The sequence below is a fragment of the Thamnophis sirtalis genome, unplaced genomic scaffold (assembly GCF_051295495.1).
Source record: "Thamnophis sirtalis isolate CommonGarterSnake01/CBP01778 unplaced genomic scaffold, rThaSir2_p1.2 scaffold_3, whole genome shotgun sequence".
Taxonomy (NCBI): Eukaryota; Metazoa; Chordata; class Lepidosauria; order Squamata; family Natricidae; genus Thamnophis; species Thamnophis sirtalis.
Genome location: NW_028261383.1, coordinates 81,346,069 through 81,370,213, shown reverse-complemented (window position 1 = coordinate 81,370,213; position 24,145 = coordinate 81,346,069). Strand labels below are relative to the sequence as shown.

The window sequence follows — 24,145 nt, the reverse complement described above, 5'->3', positions numbered from 1 at the left end:
CCCAAACGGGATCGCCTTTCTTGCTTATCCAGTCCCGCGATCGTTGGGCTTGGAAATCACCGGCGGCGGCCGCGCCCTCCCCGGAGACATCACCCCCAGCAGCGACTCCAGGGGGAGACTTCGGGTCGAGGAGGCGCTGGCTCCCACTGCCGCGCATGCGCTCCTTACCCAAAGGCGCTCAGGGGGCTTGGCTAAACGCAGAGCGGGCGGGGCTCTTCTATCCCGGCCGGAGAGGAGCGCGAGGGATATCTATATATAAGGCTCGCTCTCGTCTGCGCGGCGGCGAGCGCGCTGAAGCATTGAGGGTTCCCCTCCGTGCGAGCCGAGGCGGGAGACTGCCGTGCGCGGGCCCTGCAGGTAGGTAGCCCACTTTAGGGGCGGGGGGGGGGGAGAGACGGGAAGGCGGTAGGTTTGGCCTTTTCTGGGAGAGCGTTAAGGTTGCTATAGCCTCGGAGGGAGGGGAAAGAGACCGGCCACTAAAATAGGTGCCGAGACGGGACTTGTGTGTCTCCGTCGTAGCCCGGATCGCGCCGTGCAAAGCGACCGTCCTTGAGCCAAACGGCACTGGGTCCCTGCTTGCTTTCCTGCACCTCTTTTCCTCCCCTCCCCACTCCGCATCTTCGGCGCGTCTCCCGGAGGTGGAAAGAGCCGGGCCACCCAGTAAGTCATCTAGAGAGACTACCCTTCCCGTCCGCCCCAGCCCCGGTTCTATCTTGCCACCCAGGGGCAGACCGATGCAAAGCGCGCGTAGCCTCGGCGCCCCGAGTCCAGGTTGCTGCGACACTGTCCGGGCTTTTTTTCCCCCCTCTCTTTTTTTTTGCGCGGCCCTTGAGGCGTCTGCTATGAGCTTTTAAGCTCCTTGGATGTTGCCGGCTTTCCCGGCTTCCTGTGCCGGATCGGAACGCCCCGTTTTCTGGGAGTCAGCGGGGCTGCAGACAACGGCAGGCTCTCCTCTCAATTGGGGAAGGGAACCGGGGGTGTGGGGTCGCGCTTCGGCCGACGGAGAAAGTGGGATCGGGCTTTTCGTGAAGGGAGAAAACATGAACATGATGAGCCTTCCCTGAATTTAGCTATTCCAGTCTGTTGGACTACATCACTCGATGCTATTGGTTATGGATGATGGGAGTTGTGTTTCCCAATGCACCTGGGCTGTCCCAAGGTGGGGAAGTCCCCTGTGTACAGTAGTATTCTGTCACAGGTTGCCTCCTAGCAAATGGACCTTTCGAGTGTTGTCATTTATATACGGTATTTTCGAGCTCAACTTAATACAGTATTATAACATTTAGGAGAACTCAGCTCCAGGCGAGCAGTGAATAGTGTGGCTTTTGTAATGGGCATCAGCTGGGATGCTATAAAGATGGTAAAGCACTTCTCTGACATTTTAACTCTAGGACTTTTTAAAAAATCTGATTGTGAATAGATTTGGAAGGGATAAATATTACCCTCCATGCAAACAGTATATCTCTGAAAACAAGACAGCAGGAAGAAGAATCCTAGTTGTTCTTTAATGGAGTTTTAGAAACATTTAGTTTCTAAATTCCATTTAGAAACAGGATTCTGAACAAAATGATCTTTTGATCTTATATAGTGGGGTTCTTGTTTGGATATCTTAAAGAAATTATTCTATCAGGTGAACAAATAAACTAAATGACATGCACATCATATGTGTGTTTCTTTCTGACGGTATTCTGTGACATCAGTCTTATGGGAAGGGACATCCTAACCAAAAGAAAGTTCAGTTCCTACGTGTCAAAATTTAAATTTAATTTTAAGGAGAGTGTGGTTGATCAGGACTATTGAATTATTAAGTCATTTATCTTAAGCAGCAAGATTAGTGAGGAAAAAGATTTGCAAAAGGGATTGGGGTTGGGAGTAATACTCCCTGGCTATTGCTCATCTGTTTCTTTCCATTTGGGAGAACTGCCAGCTGAATCCACATCATGAATAAACTGTTTCTGGAGAAGTGCAGGGTTAAAGAGTGAGAAAGGAAGCCTAGTCATTCTCCATGTCTTCTATTGGCTTCCACTCCAAAGTGACCTTACTCTGAAAAGATGAAAGTTCTGATGTTTGCAAACGTCAGGGATCTTAAACATGCCATCTCTTGGGACAGAACTTGCCTCCTTGAAGTTGAGAGATTTGTGTGCAAAACAAGCAAACAAAAATCCATTGGGTCACTCCTAGCTAGTAATGAAATAAGAAGATATGTTTTCCTTTCCCAAAGTGAAGAGGGAAAATAGGAAGGGATATTTCTTTTTTCTTTTTTTGCTTCTAAAAGTTTTATTATGGAGGAGTATTTTTATGTTAAACTTTGCAAGGGAGTAGGAGGCTATTTATTAAAAGCTAAAATTCAACAGAGCTTTTCTTTAGTGCTGGTAATATATATGGAAAAGTATCTGCCTTTTTTAAAAAGCACAGTGGATTCCAGCATTGCTGAGTGATTTTACTTTCAAGACAGTACAGAAGTGCTTGAGTAATTTTATCATTCTCTTCTGTTTCAAGGCAGAAGCCTCTCCTTATTCCCCACTCTTTAGTTAATACCTGTCAGCGGATTGATTAGCTTTCCAGTTTAGGTTTATATTCTGCTTTAAGATCCTTGGATCATTAGGAATTCTAATGTGGATCGAGAAGGGGAAGCAAAGCAAGTGATGAAATGCGTGACTGACCTCGTAAAATGAACTCTCTGATTGGTTTATGTATTGTAAGGGACAGTATATAGTACATACAGATGGGACAGTTTATCTCATGATGTTGGTATGTGGGTTACCATTTCCTTGTCAGAGTGGGTTACCTGTAGATGCTATGCTATGGTCAACTTCCTTGGTGGAACACCTGGTGCTCTTTGAGCCTGGTTGTTTGCTTTCAGACGTTTCATTACCTAACTAGGTAACATCATCAGTGCAAGTCACATTTGGGCAATGAAATGTTTGTTCAGTGAAACAACCAAGCTCAGAGAGCACCAAGAATTCTACAGTTCAGTCCAGAGTTACAGAAATTCTCTTATATTGGAACTTCCTTCGTACCTGTCAAATACTCTGCTTTGCCTGACTTAAGTTTTTGAGAGGTTCTAAATTTAAAGTGCAGGGATGGGCAACCTTTTGATGGCTCAGGAGATTTGGGAAGGCTGTAGCGGGACACAGCCTGGAGTTCAATCCTGACCGGCTCAAGGTTGACTCAGTCCCTTCTGAGGTAAGTAAAATGAGGATCCAGATTGTTGGGGGCAATATGCTGACATTGTGAACTGCTCAGTGAATGCTGTAAAGCACTATGAAGCGGTATATAAGTCTTAAGTGCTAGTGTTATTCAGCCACAGTGCACTTGGGGTAGGAGTTTTGGAAACTGGTATAAATTAGTGATAACTGCATGGTTATCATGGTTAGAGGAGATTTCACATTATTTATAACTCTAAGACTATAGGCCTAAGCATGTATTAAATATATTATGGCCATCCACTCTGAGTGGCTGACAATATTGAGATATATAATTAAAACTAAATTAAAGATATCTATTATAATCCACTGTGACAAAATGATAACCTGTGTCACAATATCATTACAAACAAAATTCTGTGCTTGCATCATGAGGTCTTGTGAGGTTTCTCAATTATATCATTTGCATGATGAGGTTATGACACCTTTGTCATAATTCATTCTCTCGTAGATTCTTGTGTCTGTAGCATGTCCACAAACCTGGATGGTTACACAGTCCATTCTTCTTTATTTTTGTTTACTAGCTCAGAAAAAAAGGCAAAAATAAATTGTGGAAAGAATCCATTTGTGGATGATAATTTGTCAGTTTACTTTTTGATAAATGAATTATTTGATGATTGGATATGCATATCAGGGCAGCCATCTTGGGAAAACACTAGTAACATACACACAAATTCAAATGTGCATATCAGCTCTTTAAAAATTGTTAAGTCTGCTTGAATATAATTTCTTCATTTCAACCTTAATGCTAATCTCAATACTTCAGACCTTCCTCCCAGCTAGGATAGATATGTATGCCTGTTTAGAATAAGACGACGAAGTGATTTCTGATTCATGTAAACAAATACATTTGTTATTCTTTAAAAATGCCAGAGTGCTTTGAGGGAAGCAGAGTCTGTTTCTGGAATCTCTGTGGTTCCTGTTTCCTTCCTTTTCAGTAGGCAAATCGTAGCAGTGCCTGGTGGTGTATGTAGGTATGTTACCCTATCCAACTGACACATTGCTTCAAAATTTGGTCACTACGGAGAAAAGCATAGATATTAGTAAGGCAGAAATCTGACTGTATGAAAACCTGTCTCTGCTGACTAGTGTTCCCCTGCATTTAGAGAGAGCCTTTCTTTTTCCCAGCACCTTGATTCACCTTTATTTTTCCATATCCAGTGTGTTTTATCAAAGGACAGCTGATTATATTATTGTAGTTTTCTAACTACAAAAGCAAACAAGTCAAGAAACTACCAACTCAGACAAACAAGCTAACAGTAAACAACAGCCCAATCAAGGAACCACCAACTCCACTCCCAAGAACAGGGCAAGCCACTAGTACATAAAATGAGAGCAAACCCCACTTCCTTACTTACACTGATGATGTTATTTGGTTGGTAGTGAAACATCTTCAAGAAAACAATCAAGCTCAGAGAACACCATGGACCCCATAACGAAAAAGTCCTAGTTTGTGTAGTTCAGTGTTTCTGAACTTTGGCAACTTTAAAATGTTTGGACTTCAATACCCAGAACCGAGGTGGCGCAGTGGTTAAATGCAGCACTGCAGGCTACTTCAGCTGACTGCAGTTTGGCTGTTCAAATCCCACCGGCTCAGGGTTGACTCAGCCTTCCATCCTTCCGAGGTGGGTAAAATGAAGACCCGGATTGTTGTTGGGGGCGATATGCTGACTCTGTAAACTGCTTAGAGAGGGCTGAAAGCCCTATGAAGTGGTATATAAGTCTAACTGCTATTGCTATTGCTAATTCCCCAGACAGTATGCTGTCTGGGGAATTCTGGGCGTTGAAGACCAGACATCTTAAAGCTGCAAAGGTTGAGAAACACAGACGTAGCCTGAGACTGCACCTGCTGAGTAACCCAGGATGCTGCCACTCTCTATCCTGGTACTCATGGCTGGGGATGCTCCGGTGAGTCTGAGGATGCTGTAGAAACCTTGCACCAGGCAGTCAAATAACTGATGAGTGAGCTCTTGTTGTGAGGCATAAGACATTCCTCCTGCCCGCCCAGGCATGTTTTGCCGACTCAGGTTTGGGAGGAGGTGGGAGAAACCTAGGCTCTCAGATTCCTCCAGCCAAGCATGTTCCTCTGCGATTCCCAAGGAGAGAAGATATTAAACTCTTGGAAATGTTCCAAGCTGAAGTACCCCAAGGGTGCAAAGGAAAGGATGGTTCAAACTTGTATGCTGCTGCTGCCGCCAGAGTGTTTTTTTCTCAAGGAGCAGATGGGGTTCATTATACTCCCCGCTCCCCAGTTTGTCTTCACGATATACTTTCCCATCCATCCTGCATTAAAAGAAAGAAAAGGTTTTGGGTGTGGGAGGACATTTTTCATTTTCCCTTCTGATTTGTCCTGATGTCTATTAGATCAAATAAGAACGAAGTTGACACTTGGAAGAGTTCCCAGTGAGTGCTGCAGCCTTGATGAGCAATCCTTGGAACATGACAGTAATGCTTGCCTTATATAGACAACGCACTGCCTGTGGGAAATGGAGGAGGCAAAGGAAGGGCTTTGTGTTCAGAGGAAACCTTTCCTGCTTACTGTACAGGGAGGGGTTTTTAATCATCTTATGTTGTAAGGAGGTAGGTGATAGCCATGTCTAAGAGAAGGTATCTCTTCCTTAATATTTAGGGGAGATTCTAGGCATTGCTATTATTTGCCACCCAGCAGCTTGCTAAGGTGGGGAATCTGTGGTCCTCCAATCGTTGTTTGAACAAAAGCTCTTACCATTACCATGCTACATAGGGGTATCAGGGTTCAGGAGTGTGGGAAACTTCCCAGCTCTGATCAATTGTCCTAGCCATAGCAGCAGAACACTCCCCCCACCGTTTCCTATCTCTCTAGAATAGTATTCGTATCAGATATTTCCTTTTCAGTTATAGGGGTGCAGAACATGATTACGGACGGATCTTAGGATCAATCAGAATAGAGCTGGGAAGGACTTTGGAGGCCTTCTAGTCCAGCCCCCTGGCTCAGGCAGGAGACCCTATACAATTTCAGACAAGTGGCTGTCCAGTCTCTTCTTAAAAACCTCCAGTGATGAAGCCCCCACAATTTCTGAAGGCAACTGTGCCACTGGTTAATTGTTCTCACTGTTAGCAAGTTTCTCCTTAATTTCAGGTTTGCAAATGTGAGGGAGCTTTCACATTTGTGAACCGGTAGCCAAGGTGAGTAGCTTTCACCCCTTTTCTCAACTATGGCAATTTCAAAATGCGTGGACTTCAACTTCCAGCATTTCCCAGCCTGCATGCTGTTGGGGAATTCTGAGAGTTAAAGTCCACGTATCTTCAAACTGTCAAGGTTGAGAAACAGTGCTCTAGAATTGGAGGTGCTGTCCTATCTCCCCTATTTTGATAGGGAAGATAGGAAGTTGACTTAAACTCCATTGATTTGAAGTATGCAGGGAGAAACAGTCATACTGAGTTAAATAGATTGAAGCACTAGGTCATACATAACTCTGCCATTTTCAGCTTTTGTTATTAGTTGCGAAGTTGTGACTGACCCATCGTGACCCCATGGACAATGTTTCTTCAGGCCTTCCTGTCCTCTACCATCCTGTGGAGTCCATTTAAGCCAGTGGTGGTTTTCCGTTTTTTTTTACTACAGGTTTGCTCGTGTATGTGCATGTGCTGGTGCGCACACACAGCCTCCCGCCACCACCATTACCAGTTTCCCCAATCCGGGAGCAACCCACCTCTGATTTAAGCTCTCAACTACTGCTTCAGTGACTCCATCCAGCCACATCATTCTCTGTCATCCCCTTCTTCTTTTGCCCTCAATCGTTCCCAGTATTAGGCTCTTCTCCAGTGAGTCCTTCCTTCTCATTAGGTGGCCAAAGTATTTGAGTTTCATCTTCAGGATCGGGCCTTCTAAAGAGCAGTCAGGGTTGATCTCCTCTAGGACTGACCAGTTTGATCGCCTTGCAGTCCAAGGGACTCACAGGAGTCTTCTCCAGAACCATAGTTCAAAGGCCTCAATTCTTTGGTGCTCAGCCTTCCTTATGGTCCAACAGCCTTAGGGATACCTACATTATTAGAGGCAAAATTTCCTCAAATTAGCATTTTTAAAAATACTTCTTGTTGATAAATTTAACCCATGCATTTTAAAAACTGAATGGAACAAGGAGTTTGCAGATTTCCATTTTGCCTAAACAGTGGGAACATACTTACTGAAATTTTTAGTAGATCTTAGAACTTTCATCCTGATTGGGCCCCATTTCAGAAGAATATTGTTTTTGGAGATGCCATGAGAAAAATAGATTTTTGTACTATCCTAAAATTGCTATGTTCTAACAAAGTATCATTCCACATACTAAGTTGACTTTGAGACAGGTTGAGACAGGTTGGGATGGTTTGGTCATCAGTACTCTTTTGAACTATATACTTATTGCATGGAAGTGATGGCTGAGCAAAAAAATGGATTTTCTGTACCTTTCTGATTGCTAAAAGTTTTGCCTTTTCACATTGGAAGCAATCATTTATGGCCCCAATTAATGAATGGATTGAAGACATGACATTACTTGGAATTATGAAGTTGCATACATACAGTAGATCTAATGAAATATGATAATTATGTACTGTATATAATCATGTAAATGCATGTATGAGAAGTCCTTGAATATATATAATGCCATTTTGTTTGTTTTTTATTGTTTTCCTTCTCTGTTCTGTTTAATTAAATAAATGCATGTGAAACCTGTTTAAAAAAAATGAAATAAAGGGGAAAAAAACAGTCTCCCATTTGTACCTGTCCAGGAGTAAATTTAGTACCTAAGTATATCTTATTTATCCAACTACTTCAGGGACTTAATAAAACCTAAGCAAAATTGATGGGAATATAAAAAAGCCCATCCAAACACCATGTCAATTGGCACCAAATATCTGAAGCTCCTGTTCATCAAGGCTATTGGAAATACAACTCAATAGAGAAGTACCTCGGCTTCTCATGTTAACAGGCTTTCACTATGTTTTTGGACAAAGAAAGCTTGTGGGATTTTTCTGTAAAGAAGTGGGTGGGGAATGAAACTAGCTCTGGAGCAAATGGAAGAAGTTTAGTAGTGCAGCAATTGAGCAATGTTGTTTGCGTAAAAAACGTAAAATTGTAAGATCTTGCTCTGCAGCATGCCACCATTTAGCGCCGCCCCTCTTCTGCATGCCTGATGTTTCTGGTTTCTACTGTTTTGGGTAACTATTAAGTTAATATTTTCTAACCCCTTAGAAATGTGCGACATGGACTCCTACAAGGTTCTTCTGGATGGACCAGCACCATGGGGGTTCAGACTGCAAGGGGGCAAGGACTTCAACATGCCACTCTCCATTTCCAGGGTAAGTAGTATCATCTAAAGTTTCATTAACGGAACTGTTGTATTTTTCATTTCTCTCTCTCTCTACCATGGAGGATATTGAGACATTGCGACTGCTGTGTTACTTCATCATTTTGGTTGCAAACATTTAAGTTAAAATATTCACAGCAAGTTGTGGGCTTGTGTTTTGTTCGCCAAGCCAAGCAAGGCCCTTCCCTCAGGAAACTGCCAGTTTGGATTGCTCCCATGATGTCATGAGAAGGACCTCAGCATTTAGGCTGTTACTTGATATCAGGCTCTCGGAGATCCCACACACTATTTTTGAGTCTGTGGCAATAGCTCTTGCCATGTGGCTAGGTGGAGATAGCAGTACAGGAAGGGATTGTGGTAATATGAATACACACATGCCTGCAGTTCCAAATGTGTTGGCAAGATGAGTAATTTAGTTGATCCAGAGGGCAGCAGTTTCGGTTTGACACATTACTGGCAGCTGATGTTTGTTGGTACCTAATCAATCTTGTTTCTTTCCAGCTGTTGGGTTTGGGCTTTTTTTAGGTTCCCTTTTGCAAATTCAGGAGGTTTCCCATTTAGGCAAAATAAGACTGAGTTTTGTAGCAGGATAAGAATAAGATGCACAGATCTTTTGGGAGATTACTCACTCTAAGCTCTGTCTCTGCATCTCCAAAATGAAATACATAGGAGCCGCCCTCACTTTCCCTATTCATTTTATATATTTTTGACACATTTTACAGGAAAGCTTAGAGATTAACTCTCCTGCCAGAGAGACTGTGGGCAGAAAAGCCACAAGACAGTACAAATAAGGTCTTACTAACCTGGCACTCTCTGGCGTTTATTTTATTGGTTATTTATACTAATCCTTTCTGCTTATATAAGCTCCCAAACAGATAGACTAGCTGTCAGTATTATTATTGTACCAATCATCATGCAAACATTTCTGAGTTGCAAGTGGGATCTTGAGATTACAGAGAACCAATATTTTGGGAATGTTCAATTCCAATTCCAAAACAGCATTACGATAAATACTTTTTAAATGCCTCAGCTTCTCATGCCTTATGCAGGAATCACAACTGCCTCTTTATAAGGCAATAATGGATGCATGACGGGCCAGTTTGATGTTGGGATTAAAACCAGGTGATGATGAGTTCTAGTCCTGCCTTAGGCACAAAGCTAGCTGGGTGACTTTGGGCAAATCAGTCTCTCTGTGTACTGAGAAGAAAGCAAAGGCGAACCATTTATGATAAATCTCACTAAGAAAAGTAATGTCTGTGTACTTTCTGGGACTGACATTTTCCCCCTCTCCAAAATAAGACGTTTCAGCCACAAAGTGCCACGAAGGCTGTTTCAGTGTTAAGATTAGTAAGCAGCTGCTCCTTAGGATCTGCAGGCATTTTTTTCCAGTATTTCCTATTGTTCATTATTAAGGGTACGTTGGGCTTTCTATCTGGGCTTGAGGGGGCCATCTTAACAGTGTGGACCATTCTTGACCTGAAAGTGCCTCTCGGGGTTGATTTGGCTGCTTACAAAGCTGTCACTGGATTGCTTGCAGACAATCCCACCCCCCACCTTGGAATTGCCTTATAAGCCTAGGAATGCTGAATGCAGCCACTGCTGACGCCTGCAGCCCTTTGGCAAAGCAGAAGGTTTCTTTATGAGCTAGAAGCCCTCAGGGCTGGAGAAGGGCACCATGAAGTCTCCCAGAGCTAGGCACCTCCTCCCCGTGGAAACCCGCTCCTACACTCTTGTTTTTGTACCTCTCACCCTGCGGAGCACCACTCTCTTTCTAGTTGTCTGGGGCAGTCCTTTTTTTAAATCCTGTGCTTGGCTATTCCTGCAAAAGTGTTCTTGGAGCCCATCTGGTGGGTGGGAGGGGGGGGGAATGAGCTCTGCTTTCCTGCTAGGAGGGTTTTCTGCTGAAACAGCCCCAGCTATTCCCCCTCCTCCTCCCTCTCTCCTTTTGGAAAAGGGTTTCTCTTGGCTCACAGCCAGTTCTTAACAAAGCCCCAGCCTAGACAGGGTAGAGCCGTTCTGTGGCGAGACCCCAGCTAGTGCCTCCCACAAACATACCAGACGAGGATTGCAGCCCCTCTCCTTGGCCCTAGCATGCCACAGCAGCCCATCCCTTTTTGCAAGTGAGGTGGGCCCTTCCTTAGTGGTCAGGCCTTGGGAAAGCTTTCCTTCCTATGCTGTTGTGGCTCACTGCATTTGCCAGCAGGCATCGTGGCTAAGAATAGTCAGTATCCCTCCCTCCCTCCCTCCCTCCCTTGCTTCCTCTGCTGCTTGGGCAAAGGCAGATGGCTACCACTGACCTGTACTCTGGCAGAGCACTATTGTCTATTTTGGCAAGCTTCAGAGGGAATATGGTGCAAAGATTCATTGCTGATTCTGGCACTATTACATATTTCCACTAGAGTTGCCTCATTTTACTTTTGTCCTTCCAAAAACGACGTGTTCATTTTTCAGTATATGCTTTCCTCTTCTTTGTTTTTTTTTAAAAAAAGTTAATTTCCTTTTCTTGCTTAATAAATACTGGAAAACTTGTGCAGCTTCTGGAAGGAGATGGTCAGATATGTCGATTATGAAGTATCAGGAATGGTTAAGCTAGGGCTTGTTTCTGTTAAAAATTAATAAGGCATTTCGGTGAAAAAAATGCTAAAGATGCCTTTCAGTCAAGCTGATGAATACTCTATGACTTCATGGACCAGGTTGAGGAAAGGGGCGGTAGAGATATTCAAAGGCTGGAGGTGAAACTTGTTGCTTTCTAAAGAAAACTGAATTGCAGTTCTCAGCTGGTGTGATCTTAGTGAGGACTTTGGGAGTCGTAGTTCAATAAAACCTTTGTTTGATAAAACTCGGAGGGTATGTGGGAACATGGAGTTTTATGAGACTAAAATAACATGCTCCCTTGCTACTATTTTTTTTTTTACTTTTGTCTCTTTTTTAAAAAAAAATTGGGCCCCTTCATCCATGTGCAGGGCGATGTTAATTGTCCCTATATCCTAAAAATTTTAGTATATGTGCTGCTGAAGAAAGCACACTACAACTTTACCTTTTGATTAGAGATGCTGGAAAAATTATCTTTAACCAGCTTCTGGGTCTAAAACAGTTTGAAAACCCTTGATCTTGATGGCTGTAGTACCCCAACTATGATATGAGTTAAAACATAAGGCAGAGGACAGCGTGAAACCCCCTGGGCCCAAAATGCAGAAACGCCTAGCATGGAAAATAAATAGTGGAATACAAATAAGTATTGCACTTGCATCTCCCATTCAAATATTAGTAAAAGATTTGTGAGATATTGAACATGCCCTTAGTCACATGTGCAGGAATGCCTGATTGCTATATTTAGAGTTTTCAATAGACATGATCACATACAAGCTTTTATAGTCTAAATCTAGAGAATAGCACCTTTAGTATTGTAAAATAAAACAGAATGGCAACAGCTAAATTGTATATTATATAGACAGCAGGTGGGAAATATATGAAACCCAAGGATATGGTTCATATAATGTTCAGCTTGCTTGATTAATAGATAGCATCCTTTTTATTTGGGAGAATATGAGTTTTAGCTTTCCTGACTCCTGAGCCTTGTCCTGAGCCTTTTCATATGTTTTTTTTCCCTTTGCACTCTGAAGAATGGTCCTTGAAGATCAGAAAGTTGGTTCAAGTTTAATATGGGAATAATTATCTTTCAAATAATCCAGATCCAGTTCTTAGTACCACTTACCCATAAATAACTAGGAAGGCAGTCAATTACTACTGCCTGAAAGTGAAGTGAGTTCCCAGAGAACTGCTTTCCCTTTTTGGAGTCATGCTTCTAAGGAATTCTTGGCCCAGGATGACTGAAATGGGTTTCTAGAGCCCATCTGTTCTGAGATGGCTTTCTGGAAGAGCAGAGCTTGACTAGCGCATTATGCTTGGGGAGCTTTCTTCCCCTTAGTTTTCGGTTCCCCCTGTCATGTCCATTAACCACTCGCTTGCATAGCTAGTTAATGTCACGAGGGCGAGAAAGAGTACCTTAATTAAGGCCACTTCAGTGAAGACAGCAGCATAGCTGCTATCTTGAGCGGAGATGCAGCCATAAACAGAAGCAGCTCTCTTAACTTTTTAGTGCAAAGATGAATGTGGGTCTTTCTTGGAAGAGACAGTTATGTTCTTTAGCGTCTCCACCCAACTCTGCTATGTGTGAGGGCTTCTTTCCCGAAATCATTGGCATAAGATGTATCTAGTAGAGAAAGAAGTGAGAGATGGTGGGAGATGCTATTGCAGCAGGCATTCTGTTTCAGATATTTTGAGTGGATCAAGGGTGGGTTCCAGCTGCCGCTACTGCTGGTTCGCTCAAGGATGCGTCGTGCACACTTGATGCATGCTGTGCGCGCATGTGCACTGCAACAAAAATTGTTCTGCGCATGTGCATAAGGCAAAAACAAGATGGCGTCGCTGATGGCGCTGCCGAGAGAACCAATTCAGGGGCATGGCAGGCCTGGGTCGCTGTTGGTTCCAGCTACCCAGGCTGCCAAGTTACTACCAGTTTGACCAAACCGGTCCAAACCTGTAGGAACCCACCTCTGGAGTGGATTTGTATTATGTAGGCCACTTTGGCTAACTTTTTGTATAGGCTCCCAAGTATAGGCCAATTCGATTGAAATTAAGTTTTAAATTATATTTTAGCTAAAGTCATCCTTTCTATGTAAATTACCTGATGTCTGATGGGAAGTAGAACTGGGTGGTCTGTTCTCTTAACTTGTTCTTTACTTCTAACTCAGACAAAGTTATGCAGTTTAGTCAGCCCCAAGTCTGGCATTTAGATAGGAGTAGAGAGGAATACACAATGAGTTTTTAAAAAGCCTTTTCCGCTATAATACACAAGGTTTCTTGGGTAATTCTGTAACATTTCGACAACTATAGCCTAGTATGTAAACCTCTTAACCTGTCAAAAATCTAAAAGAGAAGATTATTGCTTTGGTGTTCGTTTAGCTTTGATTTATAAGCAAACTACAATACTCAGAGCATGGTATCTTTTTTTTAAAAAAAACTATTTATTATTAAACTTCTAAGCCACCCATCTTGCCGAGGTAAGTCTGGACAGCTTAAGGTAAAGGTAAAGGTTCCCCTTGCACATATTTGCTAGTTGTTCCTGACTCCAGGGGGGTGGTGGCTCCAAGTGGTTTCCGGTTTGCTTGTAGGGTCGTTTTTCGTCCTCTGGAACCTTCACGGAAGCCTCTGGAAAGCCCCTGAAGGCTCTGGAGGGCTTAAACCAGCCCTACGAGGAAACCGGAAGTCCGTTTCTGAACTTCCAGTTTGCCCATAGGGCTGGTTTTTTTGCGCTCCGGAGGGCCTCCGTGGGGGCAAAGGAGGCTGTTTTCACCCTCCCCAGGCTTTTCTAAAGCCTCTGGAGCCTGGGGAGGGCAAAAAAAGCATGCAAAGAATGGGGGGTCACGCCTGTCATGCGTGCATGTGCGCTGGGGGAGGGGTCACGCATTGCATTATGGGTGTGGCACGCCCACGCATGACCTCCTGCGCTCTCCCCGCTTTTGGCACGCGAGCCAAGAAAGCTTTACCATCACTGCTATAGGTCATCTAATATCTTTCTGGATGTTATAACAAGATCAGCTGATCTTGATTGCCAGATCAGATCTTTTCTCATGAATGCTATCTTTAACTACTGCAGTTATCCAGGAAGACGTAGAGACACCTACAGCAGCTATAGGACCTATTTTAGAGTCCTCTATAAATGCAGAACAGGTGCATTCATTCATTCATAGAAAAAATAGCCAAAAGTCTGTTAAAAGGATGAAAAGAAAACACATGTCTGACTAATATAGAGGGAGCGTGATTTCTATATTCTTCATCAGGTAGGTGTTTTGCATAGATATGACTTCTTTTAGTCTGACATAAACAGCTAATTTACCTGTATCAAGTTCTTAAAGTTTCTGCTGTTACCTAATCCTGAGGAAGGGGCTGAGTTTCTTTTCTGGAAAAATAGAGAAAATAAGTCATTTTATGAATTAGAATTCATAATAGAGTTGGAAGGGACTTTGGGGGTCTTCTAGTCCAACTCCTGTGGCGGTCCAGTCTCTTCTTAAAAAACACCAGTGATGAAGCAGCTAAAACTTCTGATGGCAAGCTGGTTAATTGGCCTCATTGTAAAAATTTCTTCTTAGTTCCAGGTTGCTTCTGTCCTTGATTAGTTTCCATCCATTGTTTCTTGTCCTGCCTACAGAAGTTTTTGGCAAATAAGTTGACCCCTTCCTCTTTGTGGCAACCTCTCCAATACTGAACTACTGCTATCATGTCAACACTTTTTTTCTCTAGACTAGCCAAACCCAAATCCTGCAACTATTCTTCATATGTTTTAGTCTCCCGGCCTTTAATCATATTAGTTGTTCTTCTTTGCACTTTCTCCAAAGTCTCAACATATTTTTTGTAAAGTGGTGATCAAAACTGGATGTGGTATTCCAGGTGTGGCCTTACTAAGGTTTTATAAAGTGGCACTAATACTTCACGTGATTTTGATTTTCTTCACATTAAATTCCATGTTGTTGGATAGGGCCCATTGTTCAAGTCTGTCAAGATCTTTTTGGATCCCGAATTTCTGTTGGTTATTCCTGCCAGTTTAGTATCATCTGCAAATTTGATGAGGTCCCGTTCTATTCCCTCATCTAAGTCATTTATGAAGATATTGAAAAGTATTGGACCTAAGATGGAACCTTAGTTGTTGTTGTAAATGTAGTACCATTAAGGATAGTATAGTTTGTCAGCCAGTTGCAAATACATCTAGTGGTGATGCTGTCTATCCCACATTCTTCTAGCTTACCAAGAAGTTTTGAGGCTTCTTAGTTTTTAAGAAAGAAGTTATTTGTTGGACAGATTTGTCTACAGTTCGGCTGGCCTCTTCTGCAGAACATCCAGAGATGCTCTTTTATTCGAGATAGTAGAACACTGAATAATCAAGACATCTACCCTGTTTTCCCCCAAAATAAGACCTCTCTGGATAATAAGCCCAATCGGGCTTTTGAGCGCATGCACTAAAATAAGCCCTCCCAGAAAATATTGCAACGCAGCAGTAACCATGAGTTGATCACGCTCGCCGCCTCCTGCCTCTCAAAAATAATAAGACCTCCCCGAAAATAAGGACAAGTGCTTATTTTTTTTGGGAGGGGTGTCAAAAGAAAATAAGACCCTGTCTTATTTTCGGGGAAACATGGAAGCTCATTTTGTCTATGTGGTTAGAAAATCCTACTGGACTTGAGAGCTGGAAGAACCTATCTTCCAGGAGTATGGAGTTTATCATCTGTCTGGTTTCTGCACTGTAGGGTAGATACTAAATAAACATTAACTTGTTGCAGTACAGCAGAACCTATTGGCTCATTAAATCCTATGCCTTAGAACTTTTGAGGGTTTCATGGAATGTATGACTGTTCTGTGCTGCCTGCTTCCTTTAGGTCATTGTGAGCTTGTAACGTTTGCATAGTGTTAAGTGTGCAAGTAGAAAGATGTGTGAGTCACACACTGGGCAAGTAGATGAAATATTTTGGTTTCCTTATTGCAGCAATGTGTCAGAGTAGTCTTGCAACTCATGGAGAAGCCCAAGGTTTTTTTATGTTTGTTCTGATATATCTAGCTTGGCGCAACTTGCCAAGGAGTAAGAAGTTGGATGAATTCCATTCCTCAAGTTCCTGACTCTGTTCATCATACCAAATGGTCTGCTTTTTCTTGTGCCTGGTGCCTCTCTCCTAGTAGAGAAAATGTGCTGGAGTAAGGCTATTTGAAGAATTACCGAAACCAACAGGCAGGATGATATTGTATGGGGCATAGATGCCAGACCCCTGCCCTTCCAGAAGAATGAGGGAATGATCGATGACAGAAAAAAGCAGATGGAATGATTTATCCCCGTCTTGTTCAGCTGTCCCAAAGCTGAGTTCTGAAAACCAGGGAGGACTGCTGAGGTCAAATGGAAAACAGGATAAAAATACACTCCTCGCTGTTAAATAAGGTTGAAGCAAGGTGGGCATTTTCCAAGGAGGTTCATTGGCCAGCTGGAAGAGGTGCCTCCCCCAGGTGCTGTACATAGCCTTATATGGGACATTTCCCCAATTTGTCTTGGTAGCTTGGGAACTGGATGCAGAACTGCTGTTTACTGAGCAAGGGATCGTTGACAGATTTCTGAAAATCTGTCTGGTTAGATACCTAAAACACTTGTTGAAGTTTGATTGTACCAGAACTGTAGCGGGGAAAGGTTGCAAATTTAGAGTTTGGCTCTATTAAGCAGAGAAAATTTATTCCAGGGTTGGAAATCTAGGTTAGAAATCCATGCCAGATGCTGTGAACTGCCTAAGTCAGTGGTCACCAACTGGTGGTCCATGGAGCACTGGTGGTCCGTGAGAAAACTTTGCTGATTCGCAGAAAAATTATTTGCATTTTTTATATTGCAGTAAATCAGGGGTTCTCAAACTACCGTCCCTGGGGCAGATACATGCAATGAACGTTTGTGTTGCTGCAGAGAGTTCCCTGTTCAGGTTTTTTTTGTAGGGGTTGGAGGGAGGGGGGAGAAATTCTGACTTGGGGTCTGCTTCAGCCTCCTGGTGTGGGGCTTTGGGCAAAGGCAGGAGGGAAGTGCCGCTGGTGGCAAAGAGCTGAAGGGCCTCGTTCCAGTGGGACTGCATCATGGCCTGGAACTGGCTGACCATCTCGGCCCGCTGAGCCTCCAGGCGCTGGTATCTGCCCTTCCACAGTCTTCTCTCTGCTTGGAAAGTCTATGCTCAAAGTCCTCAGTGAGGTGTTTCTGCTGAGCCGTCTCCTCGGTCAGATCCAATTTGAACTGAGCCAGATATTTTGCCAACTCTTTCTTGTGGTGGCTGCTTAGCTCCAACAACTACTTCCTGTTGGGGCCCTAAGGAGCCTGAGCGGGTTGGCTGGGAGGGGAGGGGTGAGTAGAGATTGGTGAGGGGCCCCTTGACGTGAGTGACATCGAGTTGGCCACACCCATCCAGTCACATGACCTCCCCCCAGCCACACCCACCCAGCTGGGCATTAGGCATATTATATTAGTGGTCCACAGGATTTAAAATTATGAATTTAGTGGTCCCTGAGGTCTGAAAGGTTGGTGACCCCTGGCTTAAGTCATGCCAGTCAAGTGTAACTGCGATAGGGTCAGTTTTGTTGATCAGGGTGAGAGGCAGAATATGGAAGTCTTTCCTGAGGTGCTGAGGGCCAATAGAATCACCCTCTGCCTTTCAGGTTTCTGCCAGATATTCTTGCTGTCATTTAAAACTTGTTTTCATTGAGGGCCTGGCTCTTCTTCCCCAAACTGTCCATCTATATCATTTTGATTAATGCATATATACTTTGGGGCCAGATTGAACTTGATGGATGTTGTTCAGTTGAGGAAGGCTGGCCTACTTGTCCAGATGCATGTCAACAAGTGTGTGCGCGCGTGCGCACGCGCGCACACACACACACACACCCCTACATGTTAAACTAGAAAAAGCCCCAGTAGTAATATTCCTGGAATGCTTGTGAATGCCTATATCTATAAAATGCAAATACCAGTCCCTGAAAGCAGTGCCAAATAAGAGCAGTAAAATTGAGTTTCAATACACATGTGCAATTCTTAAAAAGCAACGTACCACATTAACCTTTCCTGCTTAAACGCTAGTAACAATAGGATAGCAGCCGGCTCCGCAACATCAACAGGAGAGCTAGATATTTGAATGGAGGACCAGTTTTAGTATCTCGACTCTTCTTTCAAGGTTGGCAAGCAGGTATGGGACCTCCAATGGGAAGGTTGCCCCTGTTTGGGAAGGTCAGGGAATGAAGAAGCGTGAAGTGCAGAAAGGAAAGGCCAGAGGGTGGAGAGTGAAGGAAGGAAGCCGAAAGCCAGGTGCAGCTGGCTTCAGGACCGAAACCTCAACCCAGGCAGGAAACAGGGAAGTTCTGGCTTACAGAAAGAACATGACCTGCCTGCTTTCCCTGGAGTGGAGATTGTGGGGCCTCGGCGATGATGTATGCCTGGGAATAGACTGCCTGTCCATAGGGCAGACCCTGGAGCCTTGAACTTCCTGCCCAGCCTGATTAAGTATACAGCCAAGAGTGGGCAGTTTGTAGACTTATTTGGTCTGTAAAGAAGGAAGGAAGTGGGGGGGGGGAGGGAGGGAATTCAACTGTGCCAGAAAATGGAAGGTTAGTGCATTTTTGATAAGCGCTGGTTGCCCAGCTTCAGGTCTTTGATATTCCTGGTTCTTGCTCCGAGCATTCCCGACTCTTCCTTTGCCCTTTAACACAGGGGTGGTGGGCCTGTATGCACTGCTTGTCCTTTAAAGGTTTTTTTCTGTGTGTATTATGCTGTACAGTACTCTATTGGGGATGTATTATTATTTTTCAAGGCTAGTTTTCTCTTCCTTTCTAGGAAGCCATTTGCATTCTTCATCCTTGTTTTAATGTCTAAACTATCTTATGACTGAAGACTTCTCCCAGAAGGCCTAGAAAAAGACTGTATTATGTTCATATTAGGCACATTTTGCCAAAGGATAGGTTCCAAAAGGGTGGTCTATGTTATGTCTTGAGCTTCTCAGTATTATAGAAACTGTTTGTGGTCTCATAGCAGTAGCACTTAGACTTAGATACCGCTTCACAGTGCTTTACAGCCCTCTCTAAGCAGTTTACAGAGTCAGCATATTGCCCCCAACAATCTGGGTCTTCATTTTACCCACCTCGAAAGGATGGAAGGCTGAGTCAACCTTGAGCCGGTGAGAATCAAACTGCCGAATTGCTGGCAGCTGGCAGTCAGCAGAAGTAGCCTGCAGTACTGCATTCTAGCCACTGCGCCAGAGGTGGGTTCTTACCTATTCGGACCTGTTCAGCCAAATAGGTACTAACTCAGCTGGACACATGACTGTACCAGTTCTATCCTGGGCGCTGCTATCTTTATTTTCTGTTCTGCACATGGGCAGAACAGTCTTCATTGAAAAAAATGTTCAGGCACCAAAACGGTAGTAATACCAGCAGGAACCCATCCCTGCAATGCCCCTTCATGCTTCTTATCCAATATTGCTCACATCTAAAAGGGTTAAGTTCATCTGATTTGATTACTCCATTCCTCAAAAGCCCATAAATTTCAGTTTTCTCCTATTTTCTCCTCTCCGAGTCTGCCTCAGTAGGTACACTAGACAAAGAGGTCTCCCCACATCACCCTACCAATAGATCTTACATGCCTCCATCAAGATCACCTTCCTTACTCTTTGAGTCACCACGTTTTCTGAATATTAATACTCCTGACATTGTTTCTTCTAACTTTGCCGATACATGGCTTTATAGAGAATTCTTTCCTGATGCGGCATTCTGTGGATTGTGTTGGTTTTCCAACATTTCTAGAATTTGTCTCAAAACTCCTGGAGTTGTTGTTCAAACATATGTATCTGGAGAGTACTATTTTGGAAAAGGCTGGAGTAACCCTTTGAACATAAAAGTTTGGCACAGCCTCTTCTGGTCTTGCTTCTCACATTATGGAAACTTATAGCAGTGTGTATTTCTTGCAGTAGTTTTCCTTTTCTGAAAATATGAACGGATGACGTTTACTTGAAGAAAAAGTTTAGCTCTGAAGGAGGACTGCACTAGCAAATATCAGGGCCTAAATTCCTTTGTATCTCTTTCTACCTTGTTATCCATTCTCACTTTTCCAGCCCTACTAGAGCATTCTATCCTCGGTATTGCTTGCATGTCTCTTGGGATCTGTTGTCACGATGTTAAGTGTGATATTTACAAGCCCAAGGACAGTTTGAATCTGCGTCAAGAAAGCAGGACTTTACTGCTGGGCTTCCACAGAGATTTGTTAACAAGCGCTCACTCCTTTTATGTTCATGTCGAACTGGACATACACAAATACTTAATTTTTTCCCCAAGCACTAGGAAATCTCCATTCCAAAACTGCAGGGCTCACTAGCATCTTTAAAATACATATTTTGTCCTATTTTTCTGCCGCTCCAAACTTTAAATATATATATATATATATGTGAGGGAGATGGGAAGCTCAATGGTTCGTGTGTTTATTTAATATGATATGGTGACATTTTCTAAACATATGACTCCTTATCTGTGCGTTCATACCAGGTGGCTATAGTAGTTATAGAGTTCTATTTAGGAGAGTTGCTGAGGAACATGGTTGCTTGACTCTTTAGAGTAAGTATCCATGGAAATATTGATGATGGCATTGAAAACTTCCTGGGATATACAAGGCAAATGAAGCTTCTTCCAGAAAAAGCTGTAGCAGCATTTGTGCGAAGGAGATTGGGGAATATCCTGTGAGGAAACTCATGGTGGACTCCATTTGTATGCATATTATCACATATTATCTCTTTTCCTATAATCTCTATTGCTGTAGCCTAAGCCGAATGCAGGAACTGTTACTAGCTTGTGGATAAGCAAGTCGTAATTATACCTTTGAACCCCAGGAGAGGGGACCTTTGCATTCCTTTCAATCCATCCAGCAGTGGACACTCTCAGTACTAATATGAATAAAGCAACCCCCTCCCCAAATGCACATCATGTATTCTGCTTCTAGATGATCCACCCAGTCCTGCTTTAAAGGCTTCTGGGGGACCCTTTTGCTTACTCATGGAAGCCTGTGGAAGAAGGAAGAGTATGAGTAACTTTTGTGCGCAAGCTGATGTACACCTTTCCATTTTTATTGGGGTCAGGGAGGCGGGCCTCAACACTTAAAAGGTCATACTGATTCCAGGGCCATCTTGGGAAACTAAGTGATTTCCAGACAAAGCCCCCTTGCTATAGACCAGGGGTAGGGAATGACAACCCTTTTATGACTTGTGGATTTCAAATCCTAGAATTCCTGAGCCAGCTGGCTCAGGAATTCTGGGAGTTGAAGTCTACAAGTCATAAAGGGGGCCATCGTTCCCCACCTTTGCTATAGACATTGGAAACAAGGAGTTTCCATATGAAACTGTTTTCTTACAGTCTTTGCAGATGACTGTATCTATGTTCTCCAGCTAGGCTTCCTGCTTCTCCCTGTTATATATCGCACTGGGGACTGTCTCAGACCTAGCAAAATGGCACAAGAGCAGTTCTGCTTTCCTCTGCTTTGGCTGCTGCTTGGGGCCCCTGTAGCAAGAAGGCTTTGAGTTAATGGTTCCCTGCCCCCAGGGTAGGTATTGCATTGCTGCTGATGAGCTAATGTCTCTGTTTGCTGACAGAGGGAGATAAATTAGTTGCTGGGAGAGGTGAGCCCTGTGGAGAGGTGGGCTGATTGCAGCCCCCTTCCGTTTCACAGAGCAGATGTAAAAGCTTTAGGAATTCTTGTGGCTTGGTAGCTCTGAGAAAGCATGAGTGTGACCACATGGATTGTGTTACCAGAAAGGTGTTGATTCACTCCAGTGCCCTGTTCTCCCCTTGAAGTCTGGTGATGGTCTGAAGGTGCTGGAGTCCATCAACCCCTCCTTTTCTGAATGAGTCAGGCTGGAAGAACAGTTCAGTGGGTTCCCCCAAATTGTCTTTTGTACTTTTACAAAGATGGATATGCACATTAGTTGTGTATGTGTGAGAACTTTCTTTGTAGGGTATAGAATGGAATTTGGGTAAGACAGGAGGACACAAAGAAGTACTTATGCAGTTAGTCAACTCACCGCATGTCTGAATTGGCCCATGAGGAAGAAAACGTGATTACAAAAGAGTTATTTCTAACTGGAAGTCTGATACTGTTCCCATGTTAGTTTTATTCAACATGGTTTTATGAGAAAGCATATGATTGGGGTGCATATGGGCAATTTCTCTTCGGCAGCTCTGGATGAACTGATTAAAATGGTGATTAGATTATCAATGTAAATTAGAATTAATGTTCTGACATCATTTTAGTATTCAGTTCTGGAGATTGGAAAGAGGAATGAGGAATGCTGGTCCTTCCCCAGTTCAACTCTCTGAAATTTCTCCTTTAGGCCGGTGCGAGGATTAAGCAACGGACAAGTGGCCTTTATAAATCTGTTTTACTGAGATTATGATTTTCCAGTTTGAAGAAGATAGGCAAACCACATGGTGATTGTATTCTCTAGGATATGTCCAGATGATATATGATCGTGCGTACCAATCCAAAAATAACCTTCAAAACTATTCAGTTTTCCCCCATTTCAGTTCCATTAACAGAAGACATGCCTTTTATATTTTTAAAGATGTGTGTATATTAGTGTGAGGTGTTGGCAGGAAACTATAAGTTCCAGCACTGGAAAAAGTTAGCGTGCACCACACCTGAACAACCTTGTTCCCTCCATATACAGTATGTTAAGATTTATTTCCATAATTCCTAGCCAGTATGGTTGTTGGCCATGTTGCCTGGGACTTATTGGTGTCTGACAATCTGGAGAGCATTTGGAAGGGAAACTGGTGCCTTAAAAGATAAAAAAAGTCAGTTTTCATGACTGAGAGTTGCTCACAAATAGCAATACTCAGGAGTTCCTACAATATATTCCATACAATACCCACGGTAATTTGGGTCAGCTTCCTTGAGGGAAATGTGTACATCACAGAGCCTGGTTGGTGTAATAGTGAAGGCGCTGACTAAGAACCAGGAGACTGTGAGTTCTAGTCCAGCCTTAGGCATGAAAGGTGGCTTAGTGACTTTGGACCAATCACTCTCTCTCTCACTTCATAGGGTGGTTGTGGGAATAATAGGAAGAGGAAGAAGTATTACATATGTGTAGAGATGGGAAGGCCTGGAAAAAAAAAACCGCGAAAATTTGGGGAGGGGACAGAACCCCCGCCCCACATATTCCTGTTTTTTCCCCCCTGACCTTCCCATCTCTACATATGTCTTTCTCCTTGAGTTACTTATAAAATAATAAAGATGGGATTAGAAAACACAAGTGTTGAGGACAATCTGATATCCCTCAACTTCGGTAGAAAATAGAAGCTTGGAAAAAAAATGCAATTCTAAATCACCTTCTCTGAGGAGATGGCTGTTACCTAACTAGAGAGACTGAAGCTATCTTAGAAATTTTTAAAAAGAGAATGTCAGCCAACATAAAGTAGGAGGCAGTTAGATCTGCATACCAACCAGGTTATCCAGATTAACCCAAGTGTGAATTTCCCCTTCAAAGATATCTGTTAAGCATCTTTGAACTTTGAATGAAGATGTTTGTTTTAAAACAATAGAAAACAAAACTCCTAGAAAGACCTATTATTAGCCCTACAGAGTAGAGTCACCCTTTCAAGACCTTATAAATCAAACAAATACACGTTTAATTACATGTCAGAAAATTAAAATATATTCCCAGCCTCCTTGGTGTTGTCTGAAAAATAAAATGCTTTTGAGCATACAGAGAAATGTTATCCAAACTAAACTATAAAAATAAAACTAGAAATTGTAGTGTCTTCTGCAGTTTTCTGAATATCTTATCAATAGTTGCCTTTGATTCTCCTCAGATGATTTCCAGTTATATAAATTATAGTCTTTTACGTTCTTGGCTTGAAGTTTTAGAAATACCAGGTTATGATTGTTTCTAAGTGGGGAAAAAAACCCATTTCCCTACCAGTCCCTCTGCTCTGTGAAGCAAATTAAAATATTTGCTGTAAACATTTGAACCTAGATTGATACTTTTCTGAAATTTCCTGTGTAGTAGC

The 24,145-nt window shown here is 43.0% G+C and overlaps 1 protein-coding gene across 3 annotated transcripts in view; it reads left to right on the top strand.

Moving 5' to 3' along the window:
- The first annotated feature begins 220 nt into the window (after window positions 1-220).
- PDLIM7 (PDZ and LIM domain 7) overlaps window positions 221-24,145 on the top strand; it is a 56,200-nt gene continuing 32,275 nt past the window's right edge. For 2 of the 3 annotated variants that reach the window (XM_014060688.2, XM_087709325.1), the window contains exons 1-2: window positions 221-357; window positions 8,422-8,528. In XM_014060688.2, the coding sequence (XP_013916163.2) occupies window positions 8,424-8,528 (105 nt within the window). In that variant the 5' untranslated portion in view covers window positions 221-357; window positions 8,422-8,423. Of the gene's footprint in view, window positions 358-531; window positions 661-8,421; window positions 8,529-24,145 lie in introns of those variants that run through there. The other variant, XM_014060689.2, reaches the window with a different exon arrangement.